At 46.4% G+C, this 19,586-nt stretch overlaps 2 protein-coding genes across 2 annotated transcripts in view; one reads left to right on the forward strand and one right to left on the reverse strand.

Annotated features, from left to right (window-relative positions):
• The first annotated feature begins 4,854 nt into the window (after positions 1 to 4,854).
• Positions 4,855 to 5,364, forward strand: LOC126963401 (NADH dehydrogenase [ubiquinone] iron-sulfur protein 5-like). Its single transcript, XM_050805727.1, has one exon. The coding sequence runs from the start codon at positions 4,909 to 4,911 to the stop codon at positions 5,227 to 5,229; it is 321 nt and encodes a 106-aa protein (XP_050661684.1). The 5' UTR covers positions 4,855 to 4,908; the 3' UTR covers positions 5,230 to 5,364.
• Positions 5,365 to 10,225: 4,861 nt separating this feature from the next.
• The window catches only part of DNMBP (dynamin binding protein), a 121,361-nt gene continuing 112,000 nt past the window's right edge, over positions 10,226 to 19,586 (reverse strand). The window contains 5 exon segments of the mRNA XM_050805705.1: positions 10,226 to 11,965; positions 14,422 to 14,972; positions 18,615 to 18,719; positions 18,722 to 18,769; positions 18,772 to 18,811. Of these exon segments, the coding sequence (XP_050661662.1) occupies positions 11,780 to 11,965; positions 14,422 to 14,972; positions 18,615 to 18,719; positions 18,722 to 18,769; positions 18,772 to 18,811 (930 nt within the window). The 3' untranslated portion in view covers positions 10,226 to 11,779.

Raw genomic sequence — 19,586 nt, forward strand, 5'->3', positions numbered from 1 at the left:
GGTTGTTCAGTTTCCATGTAGTTGTGTGGTTTTGAGTTTCTTAATCCTGACTTATAATTTGATTGTACTGTGGTTTGAGAGTTTATTATAATCTGTTCTTCTGCATTTGCTGAGGAGTGTTTTACTTCCAATTATGTGGCTGATTTTAGAATAAGTGCTATGTGGTGCTGAGAAGAATATATATTCTGTTGATCTGGGGTGGAGAGTTCTGTAGATGTCTATTAGGTCCACTTGGTGCAGAGCTGAGTTCAAGTCCTGGATATCGTTGCTAATTTTCTGTCTCATTCATCTGTCTAATATAGACATTAGACAGCATATGGCTAGCCAGTTTTCCCAACAGCATTTATTAAATAGGGAATCCTTTTCCCATTGCTTCTGTCAGGTTTGTTGAAGAGCAGATGGTTGAGATGTGTGATGTTATCTATCTCTAAGGTCTCTGTTCTGTTCCATTGGTCTATATATCTGTTTTGGTACCAGTACCATGTTGTTTTGGGTACTGTAGCCTTGTAGTATAGTTTGAAGTCAGGCTTCAATAGTTAAAATCTCCCACTATTATTGTGTGAGAGTCTAGTCTCTTTGTAGGTCTCTAAGAACTTGTTTTATGAATCTGGGTGCTCCTGTATTGGGTACATATATATTTAGGATAGTTAGCTCTTCCTGTTGCATTGATCCCTTTACCATTATGTAATGCTCTTCTTTGTCTTTTTTGATCTTTGTTGGTTTAAAGTCTGTTTTATTAGACTAGGATTGCAACCCCTGCTTTTTTTTGTTTTTTTTTTTTTTTGCCTTCCATTTGCTTGGTAAATAGTCCCTCCATCCCTTTATTTTGAGCCTATGTGTGTCTTTGCACATAAGATGGGTCTCCTGAATACAGCGCACTGATAGGTCTTGACTCTTCATCCAATTTGCCAGTCTGTGTTTTTTAATTGGGGCATTCAGCCCATTTACATGTAAGGTTAATATTATTATGTGTGAATTTGATCCTGACATCACGATGCTAACTGGTTATTTTGCACATTAGTTAATGCAGTTTCTTCATTGTGTTGTTGGTCTTTATATTGTTGTGTTTTTGCAGTGGCTGGTACTGGTTTTTCCTTTCCATATTTAGTGCTTCCTTCAGGAGTTCTTGTAAGGCAGGCCTGGTGGTGACAAAATTCCTGAGCATTTGCTTGTCTGTAAAGGATTTTATTTCTCTTTAGCTTATGAAGCTTAGTTTGGCTGATTATGACATTCTTTGTTGAAAATTCTTTAAGAATGTTGAGCACGGTAGCTCATGCCTGTAATTCCAGCACTTTGGGAGGCTGAGGTGGGTGGATCACCTGAGATCAGGAACTTGAGACCAGCCTTGCCAACATGGTGAAACTCCATCTTTACCAAAAACACAAAATGAGCTGGGTGTGGTGGCGCGCACCTGTAATCCCAGCTACTTAGGAGGCTGAGGCAGGAAAATTGCTTGAACCCAGGAGGCGGAGGTTGCAGTGTGCTGAGATCGCGCCACTGAACTTCAGCCTGGGCAGCAAGAGCAAAACTGTCTCAAAACAAACAAAAAAAAAGTTGAATACTGGCCCTCATTCTCTTTTGGCTTGTAGAGTTCCTGCAGAGAGATCCACTGTTAGTCTGAGTTCCCTTTGTAGGTAACCTGACCTTTCTCTCCAGCTGCCCTTAACATTTTTTCCTTTGTTTCAACCTTGGAGAATCTGATGATTGTGTCTTGGGGTTTGTTCTTCTGGAGGAGTATCTTAGTGGTCTCTGTATTTCCTGAATTTGAATGTTGGTCTGTTTTGTTGGGTTAGGGAAGTTCTCCTGGATAATATCCTGAAGTATGTTTTACAACTTGGTTCCATTCTCCCCATCACTATCAGATACACTAATTAAACATAGGTTTGGTCTTTTCACATAGTCCCACATTTCTTGGAGGCTTTGTTCATTCCTTTTCATTTTTTCTCTAATCTTGTCTTCATGCCTTATTTCAGTAAGTTGATCCTCAATCTCTGATATCCTTTCTTCTGCTTGATCGATTTGGTTATCAATGCTTGTGTGTGCTAACGAAATTGTCCTGCTGTGTTTTTCAGCTCCATCAGGTAATGTATGTTCCTCTCGAAACTGGTTATTCTAGTTAGCAGTTCCTATAATCTATTAAAGTTCTTAGCTTCTTTGCATTGGGTTAGAACATGTTCCTTTAGCTCAGAGGAGTTTGCTATTACCCACCTTCTGAAGCCTACTTCTGTCAATTCTTCAATTTCATTCTCCATCCAGTTTTGTGCCCTTGCTGGAGAGGAGTTGCAATCATTTGGAGGACGAGAGGCGTTCTGGTTTTGGGAATTTTCAGCATTTTTGCGCTGGTTTTTCCTCATCTTCATGGATTTACCTACCTTTGATCTTTGAAGCTGATGACCTTTGGATGGGGATTTTATGTGGGGGTCCTTTTTGTTGGTGGTGGTGTTGCTTTCTGTTTGTTTTTTTCTAACAGTCAGGCCTGTCTTCTGCAGGTCTGCTGCAGTTTGCTAGAGGTTCACTCCAGACCCTGTTCACCTGGGTATCACCAGTGGAGGCTACAGAACAGCAAAAATCGCTGCCTGCTCCTTCCTCTGGAAGCTTCCTCACAGAGGGGCACCGGCCTGATGCCAGCCGGAGCTGTCCCGTATGAGGTGTCTGTTGACCCCTGCTGGGAGGTGTCTCCCAGTCAGGAGGCAAAGGGATCAGGGACCCACTTGATAAGGCAGTTTGTCCCTTAGCAGAGCTGGTGGGCTGTGGGAGAATCTCTCTTGTCAGGATCTGCTGCTCTCTTCAGAGCTGGCAGGCAGGAACAATTATATCAGCTGAAGCTGCGTTCACAGCCGCCCCTTCCCCCAGGTGCTCTGTCCCAGGGAGGTGGGAATTTTATCTGTCTGCCCTTGACTGGGGCTGTTACCTTTCCTTCAGAGTATGCCCTGCCCACTGAGGAGGAATCTAGAGAAGCAGTCTGGCCACAGCTGCTTAGCCACGCCATGGTGAATTCCCACCCACTCTAAACCTCCTATCTCCTTAGCACTGTTGGGAAAACTGCCTACTAAAGCCTCAGTAATGGTGGATGCTCCTCCCCACACCAAGCTTGGTCATCCCAGGTTGACTTGAGACTGTTGTGCTGGCAGTGAGAATTTCAAGCCAGTGGATTTTAGCTTGCTGGGCTCCATGGGAGTGGGACCTGTTGAGCGAGACCACTTGGCTCTCTGGCTTCAGCCCCCTTTCCATTTCCAGAGGAGTGAACGGTTCTCTTGCTGGGGTTCCAGGCACCACTGGGGTATGAAAAAAAACTCTTGCAGCTAGTTCAATGTCTGCCCAAACAGCCACCCAGTTTTGTGCTTGAAACCCAGGGCCCTGATGGTGTAGGCACGTGAGGGAATCTCCTGATCTGCAGATTACAAAAACCGAGGGAAAAGCGTAGTATCCAGGCTGGGTAGCAAAGTCCCTCACAGCTTCCCTTGGCTGCTGGGGGAGGGAGGTCCCCTGACTCCTTGTGCTTCTTGGGTGAAGCGACGCCCTTCTCTGCTTCTGCTCACCCTCCATGGGCTGTACCCACAGCCTAACCCCCATGAGATGAACTGGGTACCTCAGCTGGAAATGCAGAGATCGCCCGCCTTCTGCATTGGTCTCACTGGGAGCTGCAGACCGGAGCTCTTCCTATTCTGTCTCGTCCCCTCCCCTCTTTATTGTCTTTTTTTTTTTTTTTTTTTTAATAAAAGCCATTTTAACTGTGGTGAGATGATATATCATTGTGGTTTCAATTTGCATGTATCTGGTTAGTGATGCTGAGCTCTTTTTTTTTTTTTTCTTTTGAGACAAGGTCTCACTCTGTTACCTGGACTGGAGTACAGTAGCTCAGTTATAGCTCACTGCAGCCTCAGCCTCCTGGGCTCAAGCCAGAAGCCTCCCACCTCAGCCTCCCAAGTAGCTGGGACCACAGGCAGGTACTACCACACCCAGCTAACTATTATTATTGTTATTATTTATTATTGTTATTATTTTTTGGCAGAGGTGAAGTCTCTCTATGTTGCCCAGGCTGGTCTTGAACTCCTGGGCTCAAGCAGTCCTCCCACCTCAGCTTCACGTGGTGCTGGGATTATAGGTGTGAGCCAACAGGCCTGGTCCTTTTGCCCAATTTTAAACTGGGTGTTTATTTTCTTATCAATGAGTTATAAAACTTCTTTATATATTCTAGACACAATTCCCTTATCAGATGTATGAGTTGCAATATATTCTTCCCACTCTGTGGGTTGTCTTTTCACTTTGATAGTGTGTTTTGTTTTGTTGTTTTTAGATGGGGTCTTGTTCTGTCATGCAGGCTGCAGTGCAGTGGCACAATCACAGCTCACTGCAGTTGCTACATCCTGGGCTCAAGCAATCCCTCCCACCTCAGCCTCCCAAGTAGCTGGGACTACACCACAATGCCTGGCTAATTTAAAAATATTTTTTTGTAGAGATGAGTTCTCCCTGTGTTGCCCAGGCTGGTCTCAGATTCCTGGGCTCAAGAAATCCTCCTGCATTGGCCTTCCAAAGTGCTGTGCTTACAGGTGTGAGCCACCATGCCTGGCCAATGGCGTAATAAGCACAAAAGTTTTCCATTTTTATGAGATCTAACTTACCTTTTTTTTTTTTTTGTCACTTTTGTTGTCATTTAAAGAAACTAAAGCCTAACCCAAGGTTGTGAGAACTTATTCCCGTTTTAAGAATCGTGTAGTTCTAACTCTTACATTTAGGTCTATGCTCCATTTGGAGTGAATTTTTGTGTGGTTTAGGAAGCGGTCTAACATCATTCTCCTGCATGTGGATATCCAGTAGTCCTGGCACCATCTGTGCAAAAGATGGTTGTTTCGAGTCGTCCTGAAGTGGCGGCCAGAGAAGAGGCAAGGGTATGAGCATCGGATCTCCATGCCTTTCTTGGACATCCAGAAAAGGTTCGGCCTTAACATAGATCGATGGTGGACAATCCAGAGTGCTGAACAGCCCTACAAGCTTGCTACTCGATGCCATGCTTTTGAAAAAGAATGGATAGAATGTGCACATGGAATTGGTGCTATCCGGGCAGAGAAAGAGTGCAAGATAGAATATGATGATTTTATAGAGTGTTTGCTTCGGCAGAAAACGATGAGACGTGTGAATGCCATCAGGAGGCAGCGGGATAAGCTGATAAAGGAAGGGAAGTACACCCCTCCACCTCACCACATTGGCAAGGGGGAGCCTCTGCCCTGAGCAGAGCAGCTGGTGATGTCTGGAGGCTGATTTTCCCCGTTCTCTGTTCTCCACTGGAAAGGTTGTTTACGGAAAACCTCCTTGTCAAAGTGTGTAAAAATAAAGGATTGCTCCATCCAAAAAAAAAAAAAAAGATGGTTGTTTCCCCATTAAGTTGTCCTGACACCTTTGTCAAATATGAACTGACCATACATATAAAGGTTTGTTTTTTGAGACAAGGTCTCACGCTGTCACCAGGCTGGAGTGCAGCAGCATGCTCACTGCTCACTGCAGCCCCAACCTCCCAGGCTCAAATGATCTTCCTACTTAGCTTCTCAAGTAGCTAGAATTACAGGCATGCACCACCATGCCCAACTAAGTTTTGTATTTTTTTGTAGAGATGGAATTTCACCATGTTGCCTAGGTTGGTCTCGAACTCCTGGGCTCAAGTGATCCTCCTACCTCAGCCTCAAAGTGTTGGGGTTACAGGTGTGACCCACTGTGCCCGGCCACAGTTTATTTTTAGACCCTCAATCTATGTGTATCTTATGTCAGTCTCACATAGTCTTATTGTAGTTTTATATCTTGTTCCTCCTTTCAAGATTGTTTTGGCTACTCTGGGTCCCTTGCATTTCCATATGAATTTTAGGATCAGTGTGTGAATCTTAAGTGGGAAGCAGATGCTATAGAAGACTCCCAATAGTGAACTGAGGACCAAAATTACCCAGAAGCCTCTACATGGTGAAGGAAAGATTAGGGAACCAGGCAGGTCATTTACTGGTACTAGGTGTATTTTGGAAATTTCCTAAAGAGTTCTTACCTCTGGGGGTGAGGGTACTCCTTACTGGCATGCAGGCCTCAATTTCCAAATAGTTCAGTCAAAAGATTGGATTTAGAGGATTAGAATTCCAAGAAAACCAAAGGTTCAGGGGCAAGGCTCCAGACAGCTCTATGTAGACCAGGCCCTGGAAGAGAGCTGAAGGTCGTGTTGCTTCCACATTGACCTAAAGCAATGGAGACTGGCCGAGACTCTTACTGCTCTTCAATCCTTCCAAGATTTTAAAGGACCAGTGTCCCCTTTTGATTAAGGCTCCCACAGAACTGACTCAGGAGGGGCCTTCAATGGCTTAAGGCCAAAGTCCTTCTGGTTGTACACACGAGCTGGTGTGCTCTCAAGTGGGTATAGCAAAGGGTTAAATACATGAGCTTTGCTGTCAGGACTGGGGTTGAAATCTGAGTCTTACTATTTCTATCTGGGTAAACCTGGTTGTGTTTCGTATCCTCTGAGCATCAGTCTTGTTGTTTTTGAGACGGGGTCTCACTCTGTTGTCCAGGCTGGAGTGCGGTGGTGCGATCACAGCTTCCTGCAGCCTCGACCTGCTGGGCTCTGAGCATCAGTTTTGTTACTTCTACACACCTCATAGCGTTCTTTTGTTGGGGGTGGGAGGTGACATAGGATAATGCAGGGTAAGCCCTGGCACAGTGCCTGGCTCCAGTGAGTGGAAGATGCTGTTTTGGACAGACCCCTGAGCTTCCCAGAAAGCTTTCAGACTCTCTTGAGGACACTGTGTGCCATGGGATATTCCTTGGAACCAAGACACTCATATTAGTATCATATATAATACAAATGAGTAGAAATGTCTGGCTATCCCCTCATATTCCAAGAGTCTTCTCTTTGTTTGCACTGTGGCCATGAGGCCTTTGTTCTGGGGTGATGATGTTAGTACTTGGGGTGTAGATGCCAGTGTAAGAAACTCGCCATTTGACCTAAAACGGGGAGCAGGGGACAGGGAGGAAGAGAGAAAAGCTCGGCAGTGGGAAAGTGGGTGGAGAGGAATATTGAGGGTGAGGTGGACTGATGCTGGAAGAAGTAGGGAGTCTTGTGTCGATGTTGAAAAGGAATATTTCCAGGAAGTTCTGTCTTGTCATAGGTGGAGTTGTCGTCTTTCATACCCACAAGAAATCTTCAGTCTGTTCTACTCTTCATGGCTTTAAAGTAGATTTTGTGCTCTAAGAAAGTGTTCTGGGCCGGGCGCAGTGGCTCACACCTGTAATCCCAGCACTATGGGAGGCCAAGGCGGGTGGATCACGAGGTCAGGAGATCGAGACCATCCTGGCTAACATGGTAAAACCCCGTCTCTACTAAAAATACAAAAAATTAGCCAGGTGTGGTGGTGGGCACCTGTAGTCCCAGCTACTTGGGAAGCTGAGGCAGGAGAATGGCATGAACCCGGGAGGCGGAGCTTGCAATGAGCTGAGATCGCACCACTGCACTCCAGCCTGGGCGACTGAGCAAGACTCCGTCTCAAAAAAAAGTGTTCTGGATGCATAGAGATGTTGATAGGACAGTAAGGCAAGAGGAGAGTAGCTGAATCTTTTTCTTACCTGTATTTGATGTGATTCCTTCACACTAACCTCCTGCCGGATCTGCAGAGCTGGAAGAGGAATTTGATGGTAGGTGCTTTGGGTGGAGAGGGTGCTGTGGGAGCAGTAGGTACAAGCTGGTAACAACCAGCTTCTACAAGACACAAACTCCATCTAGGACTGTATTTCCAGGTTCCTTTTCCTCATGGCTTGAATCAAGAGGGGAACATAAGGACAGGGGCCAACGATCTGACCCACAGTGAACTCAGTAGTAAGCACCAAGCCTGTTGAAACACTTTGCATGTACTTTCCCCTTTCCAGCTGGATGGTCCATGGGCACCCATCACTTCTCTGCTGTCTCCTAAGCTAGAAACCTGGGATCCATATATCCTAGATACATAGATAGGATATCTAGAATAGTAAGGGCTTGTAATCCTAGGCCCTTACTACTCTTCTAGCAAGAACGGGCAGGTGTGTGGTCTTGAGCAAACGTGAGTCACGAGTGTCCATGGTGGTCTCAGGCATACCCTGTGAAGCTTCTATGCTGCAGGCAGGCCTGGGGGCTCAGTGTGCAGCTACCAGCCTGGAGTTGGGGGCTGTGAGGGCCTGCTGGGCACTGGGTTTTACTGGGGGAGTGCTGAGGTCCAAGGGTGAATCTGGGACGCGCTTCCCTCTCTTCCCCTCATGCAGAGGGTGTTTCAATGCATGCTGCACTGCCTGCGGCTGAAGGAGGGGTCAGCACAGGTCCTGTGAACATGTCCTCGCTGCCCTTTCCAAAGCATCTTTTTTTTTTTTTTTTTTTTTTTTTTTTTTGAGATGGAGTCTGGCTCTGTCACCCAGGCTGGAGTGCAGTGGCCGGATCTCAGCTCACTGCAAGCTCCGCCTCCCGGGTTTACGCCATTCTCCTGCCTCAGCCTCCCGAGTAGCTGGGACTACAGGCGCCCGCCACCTCGCCCGACTAGTTTTTTTGTATTTTTTAGTAGAGACGGGGTTTCACCGTGTTCACCAGGATGGTCTCGATCTCCTGACCTCGTGATCTGGCCTCCCAAAGTGCTGGGATTACAGGCTTGAGCCACCGCGCCTGGCCTAGCATCTTTTCTTAATAGTTGTATGTGACACCCAGGTGCTGTTATCTCTCACATGGTTTTCTTAGTGCTTAGAGTATATTCATGCATGGATAGTTTAAGATGTTTCCATTGGCGGGGGACAAGCACTATTCCAGTATCTTGTAGCTGTCCTGTTCCAGCACGCTGCATATATTAACTCACGGAATCCCATCAACTCTGCAAGGTGGATGCTATATTACTATCTCTACCTCAACTAGGGAACTGAGGCAGAGGTCGGGTAAGCTGCCAAGGTCACAAAGCTGTTAAGTGTCGGATGCCAGACAGTCTGACTCCAGAACAAGGTGCAGAGACTCAACCTGAGCCTGCAGGCCTGAGTTTTGTTTTGTTTTTGAGACAGAGTTTCGCTCTTGTTGCCCAGGCTGGAGTGCAATGGCGTGATCTCGGCTCACTGCAACCTCTGCCTCGTGGGTTCAAGCGATTCTTCTGCCTCAGCCTCCGCCTCCGCCTCCTGAGTAGCTGGGATTACAGGCATGTGCCACTATGCCTGGCTAATTTTTTGTATTTTTAGTAGAGATGGGGTTTCTCCATGTTAGTCAGGCTGGTCTTGAACTCCAGACGTCAGGTGATCCGCCCACCTCGGCCTCCCAAAGTGCTGAGATTACAGGTGTGAGCCACCGTGCCCAGCCCTGAGGCCTGAGTTTCAATTCACAACCCCTCAAAAACTTGATGTATGACTTGGGTGAGTACGAATGTCTCTGGGCCCCATTTTCCTAGTCTTATCACCTAAGAGTGGCGTAGGTGACTTGTCAGCTGCTTTCCATAGCCTACCCATTCAACTGTGATTTCTATTCCTTAACAATACTGGGTGATCGCTTTACTGTCACCCACTATACCATCCTCAATTCCACCTCTGCCACTAGCCCTGCCACTCCCTTCCCTGCCCCCAACTGCCTGAGCGGCCGCTTGGTGACCTTGTTAAATAATCTTGTATATCAGTGTCCACATCTGCAAATCAGGGAAATACTTCTCCCCTAAAGATCCCAGCTCTTCTGTTCTGCTAGAATTTCATAGGACAAGATGGCTGAAAATACAGGCAATCACCTGCAGCATGGACATCTTTTGAGGAATCAGATTTTTGTTTTTGAGACAGGGTCTTGCTGTCGCCCAGACTGGAGTACAGTGGTGTGACCTTGGCTCACTGCAACCTCTGCCACCCAGGTTCAAGCAATTCTCAGCCACTTGATTAGCCAGGACTATTGGCGTGCAGCACCACACCCAGCTAATTTTTGTATTTTCAGTTGAGATGGGGTTTCACCATGTTGGCCAGGCTGGTCTCAAACTCTCGGCCTCAAGTGATCTGCCCACCTTGGCCTCCCAAAGTGCTGGGATTATAGGTGTGAGCCACCACACTCGGCCTGAGTATATAGAGATTGTTGGAATCTGACAAAATGACTTTGGGCCGGCATTTTTTCAGTTAGCCTCTTCCATTCTCCCAGATCTGGGCATCAGTCATTGTCAAGGCATCCCCAGAAGGCCAGGAAAAACGCTCAGCTTAAACACGGAGGGAAATCAAGAAAACATCCATGGCCATTAGAAATGCTTTTATTTATAAAAGAACTACTTAAATATAAACATCTCTACATAGAAACACTCTCCACAACAGGACTGTTGCATGACTGCCTTCTGACCGCGACCAGCAGAGACACTGGATGGAAGGGCTCCATGGTGTCTCCCCAGACTCCCAGGATTTTAAGGCTTAAATGTGTACTTGGAGGAACAGGGGCTGTAAGGCTATTTCTTCCCTTTTAAAAGACAAATCTCATGGTTTCCCATTCCAAGATAGGCTTCATAGCTGGGGAAAATCTTAAGATTCTTGCTCTAAGGGGTAAGTAAATATCTTCCTGAGACTGGGAGGTATGATCAGGCACTTGGGCTTTGAATGTCATCTCTGAAGCATGGAAGTTAGTGGTGAAAACTTATTTCCAAGTCTAGGATATGCTACTTCTGGAATGGCTTATCCCAATTCAAGTAAGTCACATGTGTTATGTTGTCTGCATCTATGCATGTAACTAAACAGTCATCAGGGTGCTTGGATGAAGCAGACAGACATCCAGTCTTCCACTAGGCTCAACTGGTTTCAGCTCAAAGCAGAATTAATACTTTTAATGGAATGGCTGGAGCTCTCATACTGTTATTGTAGCAAAATCAATCAATCATTGAGTCCAGGGCAGGGGGCCACCAGACATTAGACTGTAAAGACCATCAGAAAGGTGTCATTGAAGTTGGGGTATGGTGGCTCACGCCTGTAATCCCAGCAGGGAGGCAGGAGGGTTGTTTAAGCCCAGGTGTTTGAGACCAGCATGGGTAACACAGCAAGACCCCATCTCAAAAGAAAAAAAAGTGTCAGTGATTGTACCTAACAAGGGAAGAGAATCTTTCAGATGAAGGCTCAACAGAAAATAAAGGCCCTAAATACTTCTAAAAGTAGAAAGCAGTTGAATTTTGCATAACCAATCTGGGAATAGAGTGAAAGAAACAAGGTTACAGAAGGTAGTGTTTTAGGGACTTTAGAAATTCGGGGCAGTATGTATGAGAATGTGTGCTGGACACTGGAGGTGTCCCAGGAGCTCTGAAGCACTAGGTTTGGTTCAATCCCGACAAACTCCTGGCCACATGCAAGCACTGCCTCACGGGGTGCCCAGAGCCATTAATTCTCTTCATCTGAGTTGGCATCCGGTCAGCTGAGCATGGAACATGGGGCCACCCCAAACACAGTACAGCACAACCAATACCAACACTGTCTATTGCTAGAGCACAGCTTCCTGCATACCTAGGACACTGGGCTTCTGACTGGAAGTTTCTCCTTTCCAAAGGCCAGCTCCAACACTTGTCTCTCTTCTCATGGTCACTAAGTCATTTGCAAAGCCCCAGGGTCCATTCAGATTCTAGAGATTCTAGTGAGCATCAAGGTTTACAACCCAATCAAGGAGAACAAGATCTGTGGTGGGCTCCACCATGCCATGGTTAAGCAACGCAGACAGGGCCTGTGTCTCAGGAGCAGGCGCCCTCTCGGTGGGCCGCCAGAACCCTCGGCGGACTGAAAGCAAAGGCAGCAAGGCTGGGTGGCGGGCAGCATGGGCTCAGGTGTACTCGGTTTTGCGGATATAATTGGAGGGAACGTAGCCCTTCTTCCCGTTAACCTCAGCCAACCACCACTCTGTATTTCCTGTAACATCTTTAAACTCGAGGATCTTGAGTTTCTGATTGGCTGACACACTCAGCTCATTTGGGTTTCGTGCCTTGAAGGTGTAGACAGCAAAATAGACCTGTATGAGGGGAGAGAGAGAGAAAATGGGAAGTTGCTGGGAGCAATGCCATCCAACAGCTTCGTGTGGTGATGGGGAGGGTTCCACATCCACTTGCCCACATGTGGCTACTGAGCCCCTGAAATATGGCTAGTGAGACAGGAACTGAATTTTTCATTTTAATTTTAACAAAAATTTAAATAGGTACATATGGATGATGGCTATCATAATAGAGGGATGATTCAAAGGAAACACCAATTTGGCCAGGCGTGGTGGCTCGTGCCTGTAATCCCAGCACTCTGGGAGGCTGAGATGGGTGGATCACTGGAAGTTGGGAGTTTAAAACCAGCCTGGCCAACATGGTGAAACCCCGCTCTACTAAAAATACAAAAATTAGCTGGGCGTGGTGGTGCACACTTGTAATCCCAGCTACTCAGGAGGCTGAGGCAGGAGAATTGCTCCAACACAGGATGCAGAGGTTGCAGTGAGCCAAGATCGTGCCACTGGACTCCAGACCCTGGGCAACAGAGTGAGACTCCATCTCAAAACAAAAAAACACCAATTTGGGAGGCTGAGGTGGGTGGATCACTAGGGGTCAGGAGTTCCAGACCGGCTGGCCAACATGGTGAACACCCCATTTCTACCAAAAATGTAAAAAATAGCCAGGCACGATGGTGAACGCCTGTGATCCCAGCTACTCCGGAGATTGAGGCAGGAGAATTGTCTGAACCCAGGAGACAGAGGTTGTACCACTGTACTCCAGCCTGGGCAACAGAGCAAGACTCCATTAAAAAATAAAAATAAAATCTACCTTTTCAGTCTTTCAGAGTTGCTTTGAAGGGTGGAAGACAAGCATATTCTTCCATATCTCAAACATAAACCAGAAAACCACAACCAACTTCAAAGAAAGAAAAGTTGATCTTTAGGCGCCACAAAGATCTAATGATCTAATGCCCATGGAAGGGAGGGGCTCAGGGAGTAGGAGGAGAAGCCATGAGGCCCATGGGAGCCCAAGGAAGGGATACACGGCCAGGGCTTTAGGACCTGGTCAGGGACAGGAGCTGAGACTACAACTACATTCCCTGTTCCAACTCAATTTAAGAAAGGTCCTTTTTTTCCCCCCCCACTTGATGTGTCTACAATAACTGTCCGCTTGGTAGGCCGAGAATGGGGTGTTTGACCCAGGCAGTGGGTAGTAAGAAATCACCAGAAAAATGAGCATGCACAAAGCTTGGCTGTGGCACTGAGGAATGTGCTGTGGGAAGCCTGAACTGAGAAAGTGGGTAAAAATTGGACTTTTAGAATCCAGACAGTGGCAGCACCTCTACAACCCAGGATGCAACTGGGCCTTCCCCTGAGGGCAAATCCTGCCAGAGATGAGCTCACAGACAAACCCTGACAGTCAACACAGGAAGATGTTCCGCTGAAGAGTGAGCAAAGGCAACAGAGGGTGAAGCAGGGCAGGGACTCTGCAGCTGTGAATCTGAAAATGGCTTTAAAGCATGCAGGTGAGTTCAAGATATGGCCAGGTGCGGTGGCTCACACCTGTAATCCTAACAAGTTGGGAGGCCAAGGCGAGCAGAGAGGTCAGGAGATCGAAACCATCCTGGCCAACATAGTGAAACCCTGTCTCTAATAAAGTAGTTCCAGCTACTTGGGAAGCCGAGGCAGGAGAATAGCTTGAACCTGGGAGGTGGTGGTTGCAGTGAGCTGAGATTGTGCCATTGCATTCCAGCCTGGGCGATAGGCAAGACTGTGTCTCAAAACCCCACAATCAAATTCATAAACGGGAACAGGCCATTACAAAGAATAGAAAAAACTGGGGCCGGGCACGGTGGCTCACGCCTGTAATCCCAGCACTTTGGGAGGCCGAGGTGGGTGGAGCACTTGAGTTCAGGAGTTTGAGACCAGCCTGGCCAACATGGTGAAGCCCTGTCTCTACTGAAAATATAAAAATTAGCTGGGTGTGTTGGTGTACACCTGTAATCCCAGCTACTCAGGAAGCTGAGGCATGAGAATTGCTTGAACTTGGGAGGCGGAGGTTGCAGTGAGCTGAGATTGTGCTACTGTGTTCCAGCCTGGGTGACAAACACAAAAACAAAAAAACTGGGCAGAATTTCATTTCTAAATTCCAGAAATAACAGTACAGTTACTTGGATCAAAAACCAAACAAGTGGATTAAATGGATGTTATACAACTGAAGAATCAGTGAACTGGAAGAGTAATGAAATTTTCACTGTGGCATCGCTTAAACACCCAGTGGCACAGGGGTCCAGGAACAGCCTGGGAAGTGTCAGCAAGGAAGGTGCTCGAAGGCTCTGAGGCAGAGATTCCTCGTGTGCTTCAAAGATGTGTCTGTGAGCTCATCTCAGATCACCCCTAGGCCTCAGGCAAGCCGCTTCTGCCTCACCCCCGCCTGTACCCACAACACATCTGCTGCCGCCTGTGCCACACTGGCCAGACAGTTATGCACTCACCTGGTTGCCTTTTGCCTCACTGCTTTCTGGCTCTGTGCTTCTGTCTTCCGGAGCCTGGGCTGTTCTTGCACATCCTTTTACGAGGTCTTGACCTTGCCCATTTCGTCCTGGTACAGAGTAGCCAACCATTTCTGGATGCCTGAAGTTCCGGTAGCTCCTCTGGGTGGCAGTGGGTTGGTTTACATCTCTAGCTACATCTGCAGCGTCCCCTGACCTTGGCTGGGAGGTAGAGTCTGGCTCTGAAGGGCATCCGGAAGGACCACTCTCTGAACTACCCGGATTTAGGGACGCACTGAGAGTTCCTTGGTCACCTTCCTTCAACGGAGAAGATACATCTTGAGGCTGCTTCTGGCAAGACCCCGAGGTAAAGGATACAGCCATGCTGCTGGGGTTGAAGGTCAGGGTGCTGCCGCTGTTCTGGCGTGGGAACCTGGGGGAGGAGCTGCCGTGCTCAGACTCTGTGGAGGAGTGGCTGCCCACGGAGGCGTCAGAGTGGCTGCGGCGAGGATTGTAGGGCTTTAGGAAGGAGCTGTACACGAAGCCTTTGGTGACTACAAAGGAAACAGGAAATATAAACAACTCTTAGCAGAAGGATAGACAGATGGAGGGAGCATCGAGAGAAAAACTGTAAAAGCTAGGTTATTCATCTGTAAAATGAAGAGTAAAACAAAAAAAGCCAGGACAATAGTGAGACACAAAATAAAATGCCTAGTGACAAAGCGGCTTGGAACACAGTCCCAGGATGTGATGTGTGTAGGTAGAGACAAAGAGCCGCAGCTGCCTGCCGATTCATTCATGTCACAACCTCACAACAGACGCGTGCCAGGAGGCCTGTGGCCAACCGAGAAGACAGCAATGAAAACAATCCTATGTCGGGGAATCATCATGGGAAGAGAATGTCATAGAACACAGATCACGCCTAAGAGGAAGGCTTGACTAAGCCTGTGTTCAAATACAGCAAGTGTGGAAAGGACCAAGAACTAGCCTCGGCCGCACACACGGGGGCTCATGCCTGTAATCCCAGCTCTTTGGGAAGCTGAGATGGGAGGATTGCTTGAGCCCAGTTCCCTGGTCAACATAGTGAGACTCCATCTCTTAAAAAAAAAAAAAAAAAAAAAAAAAAAAAAAAAAAAAAAAAAGGCTGGGTACAGTGGCTCATACATGTAATCCAGGCACTTTGGGTGGCTGAGGCAGACAGATCACCACAGGACAGGAGTTCACGACCAGCCTGGCCAACATGGTGAAGCCCCATCTGTACTAAAAAATTAGCCAGGCATGGTGGTGCATGCCTGTGATCCCAGCTACTCAGGAGGCTGAGGCATGAGAATCGCTTGAACCCAGGAGCCAGACGTTGCAGTGAGCCAAGACCACGCCATTGCACTCCAACCTGGGCAACAAGAACGAAACTCCGTCTCAAAAAAAAAAAAGCTTAGCTCAAGAAGCCCCTCCATAGGCCTCCCTGTGCTCTTTCCCTCCAGGACACTCGAATCCTTTGCTCTGGGAGTCTGGATATACTGGGAGGATGTTCTAATGTAGGAAACTATTTGTTAGAATGTACATGTAACATGTACCTATACATGTTCACTTTAATTGCCCAAGATGACCAAGGGGGCTTTCAGCTAAAACTTAAGTATAAATTAGGGATTCTGTGAGTATCCACATGACAATTTTTCGTAATAACACCGTCAAGGCACAGACCCAGAATATGTAGCCTCCACGAGAACAATGACCATCACTCTCTTGATCTCTGATGCATTTCCTGTACCTGACAGCTGATCTGAATACTGTGGCTGCTTGCTACCACTTCTCAAGTTTGAGTAGATAAAAACCAAAGGATAGAGCAGCTTCTTAAACAGCTTGGAACTTTACAGGGGGTCCATCTGTCTCTGACCCCAGTAGTAGCTGTCACCTGGTATCACCCTAACAGGCTCCATCCTCTGTCCTTCCTTTCTCACTTCTAATCTCTTATTCTGGGTAAAGAAGTGGGGAGGGAAAAAAAATCCACAAGATGCTTTTAAAGAAACCAAGAAATGTAACATTTTTCAGTTCTGGGTGGTGAATACATAGATGCCTATTGGATGGGACCGTAATCCCTATCTAAAATGCTTAGGGCCAGACATGTTTTGGAATTCAGATTCTTTTAATTCTGGAAAGGTAGTCAAGTAGCTGTATTACATATTTTGTAAATCTCCCCCAGCAGGGTCAGCACCCCATAATCAATTCTGTTAATGAATATTCAGAATGAGATCCTGTCATTTGTGGCCACATGGTTGAACCTGGAGGACATGTTAAGTGAAATGAGCCAGGCACAGAAAGACAAATACCATATAATCTCATTCACGTAGAATCTAGACAAGTTGATCTCATAGAGGTTGAGAGTAGAATGCTAGTTACTAGAGACTGGGGGTGGTGGAGGGGGAGGTGTGGCTATCATGGGAGGTGAGTCTGGGGAGAGGTTACTTAACAGGTACAAAGTTAGGAGAAATAAGCTCTGGTGTTCTATTGCACAGTAAGGTAACTGTAGCTAATGATAATGTGTATCTCAAGACAGCCAGAAGCCAAGGATTCTGATATCTCTGCAAAGAAATGACAAGTTTATAGCCTGGGCAACACAGGGAAACTGTCTCTACTAAAAATAAATTAACTGGGCATGGTCGCGCACGCCTCTGGTCCTAGCTACTCAGGAGGCCGAGACAGGAGGATTGCTTGAGCTTGGGGGGTGGAGGCTGCAGTGAGCCAAGATTGTGCCACTACAATCCAGCCTGGGTGACAAAGCTAGACCCTGTCTCAAAAATTATCACACCATACCCCATCGATATTAACAAGTATGTGTCAGTTATAAACTAAAACTTAAAGTATCTCACATAATTGCAAATAGGAAAGTTTTGATGTTTTTGTGTCATTCATGTTGGAGCTGTACTCATCCATCCATGATGTGAGCAACCTCTTGGTTGAATCAGATTGCAATCAGCATTTAAAAAAATAAGGCCAGGTGCCATGGCTCATGCTTGTAATCCTGGCACTTTGGGAGGTCAAGGCAGGTGGATCGCCTGAGGTCAGGAGTTGGAGACCAGACTGGTCAACATGGTGAAACCCCATCTCTACAAAAAATTAGCCAGGTGTGGTAGTGCATGCTACTTGTGAGGTTGAGCAGGAGAATCGTTTGAAGGCGGAGGTTGCAGTGAGCTGAGATCAAGCCGCTGCACTCTAGCTAGCCTGGGTGACAAAGCTAGACCCTGTCACAAAAGATAAAAATGAAAAATATACACACATGATTATTCACACCAAAAGTGGTAAGTTACAATTATAGTCTCAAATCACTTTCATTCAGGTTTTGGCAAAAGTGTTCTGAAAAAAATCCTTGTTTTTTTAGAACTTTTTGGATTTTGGAAAAAGGGATTACAGATCAATATTATCCCTTGTACACTTACTTAAATTCTGCCAATCACTCTCCCTCCAAAAAAGTTGTAAGCTGTTTTTAAAGTAATTTCCTAAATAGTCATGAGGTAAAGCTGTTATGGGGAGAAGAAAGCAAATGAAATCCCACAGGTTTTTTATTTCCACAAGACAAATTCATAGAAATTGGAAGAGGTGCTGGCTGCGGTGGCTCACACCTATAATCCCAGCATTTTAGGAGAAACAGGCAGGAGGATGGCTTGAGCCTAGAAGTTGGAGACCAGCCTGGACAACATGGCAAGACCTCATATCTATAAAATTATTGAAAAATTAGCTGGGCATGATGGCATACCTGTAGTCCCAGCTAAGGCAGGAGGACCCCTTGAACCCAGGAGTAATAAGCTATGATTGTGCCACTGCACTCCAGCCTGGGCAACAGAGCAAGACTGCCACAAAAAAAAAAAAAAAAAAAAAAAAAATTGAAAAGAGGGCAGCTTATTTTGTGGCCTACTGGGAAAAGGCTAAGAAGGAACAGGATTCCGTGAGGCAGGCCTTCCCGCCTGTAAGTGCTGTAAGACATGGCAAGAGCTTGCGTGATAAGCAATGGCGTCTCCTCTGGAATTCGTCCCAATAAAAACAGGTTTTGTTTCAGTAATGATCTTCACTCTGTAGAGAAGGTTAAGGCTACTTTTCCCCTTAATCAAAGATATTTTTTTTTCCTGGTCTAGTCCAGATTCGGGTGTAGCTAAAACTATTTTTTTCCCAGTTACAATTCCCTGCTGCTGAAAATCTCTTACCTCCATTGTCAATCAGCCAGCGGTTCTGACTGCCCATGGGGTCTTTTTTCTTAATCACACCCACCAGGTCACCTTCCAAAAGTGACACATCCAAGTCTTGAGCGCATTGAAGTTCCGTTCTGCCTGGAAGAGTTTTTCAGGGGGATACCTGGCAGAAGGGAGGCCCGGAGTTCTTCTGACTGTAGCATGTAACTTGGCTGAAAGGCAAGACATCAACAAAAATCCCTCAGTGGCCACCACCCCAGCAGCCATATTTCATCCCAACACGCGGCCAGTCTCAGAACTTTTTTTTTGTGATGAAGCCAGCGCACATGGCTACGTAAAAAGAGCCCTTAGGCAATGTTTGATGCCTTTATAGTTAAGAAAATTTGATACACACCTATTCTTACATTCGTTTTTCTGTGACAAACATGATTAAAATGCCACTTAAAAAAAAATCAAAATATCTAAGTGATATTAGTAGGTCTTCTTGTATTTTGTTAGATGAACCTAACCAACTGAGACTTTCCCTGTCTTAACTTCCCCACCTGTGAAAGCAAGGAAGTCATAAGAAAAAAGGTAATAATAAATTCAGGCTGGGCATGGTGACTCACACCTGTAATCCCAGCACTTTGGGAGGCCAAGGTGGGCAGATCACTTGAGGCCAGGAGTTCGAGACCCGTCTGGTCAACATAGCGAAACCCTGTCTACTAAAAATAGAAAAACTAGCCAGGTATGGTGATGCATGCCTGCAATCCCAGCTACAAGAGGCTGAGGCAGGAGAATCACTTGAACCTGGGAGGTTGTAGTGAGCCAAGATCGAACCACTATACTCCAGCCTGGGTGACAGCAAGGCTCTGTCTCAAAAAATAAATCATAATTCTCCCTTTTAAGGTAATGTAAATTAATGTCTATGGGATCATATGGGGCAAAAATATTGTAAGCAAAGATGTATCCACAGTCCTCTAGATTATGAACCCATATAATCTGGTG

The sequence above is a fragment of the Macaca thibetana genome, chromosome 9 (assembly GCF_024542745.1).
Source record: "Macaca thibetana thibetana isolate TM-01 chromosome 9, ASM2454274v1, whole genome shotgun sequence".
Classification (NCBI taxonomy): Eukaryota; Metazoa; Chordata; class Mammalia; order Primates; family Cercopithecidae; genus Macaca; species Macaca thibetana.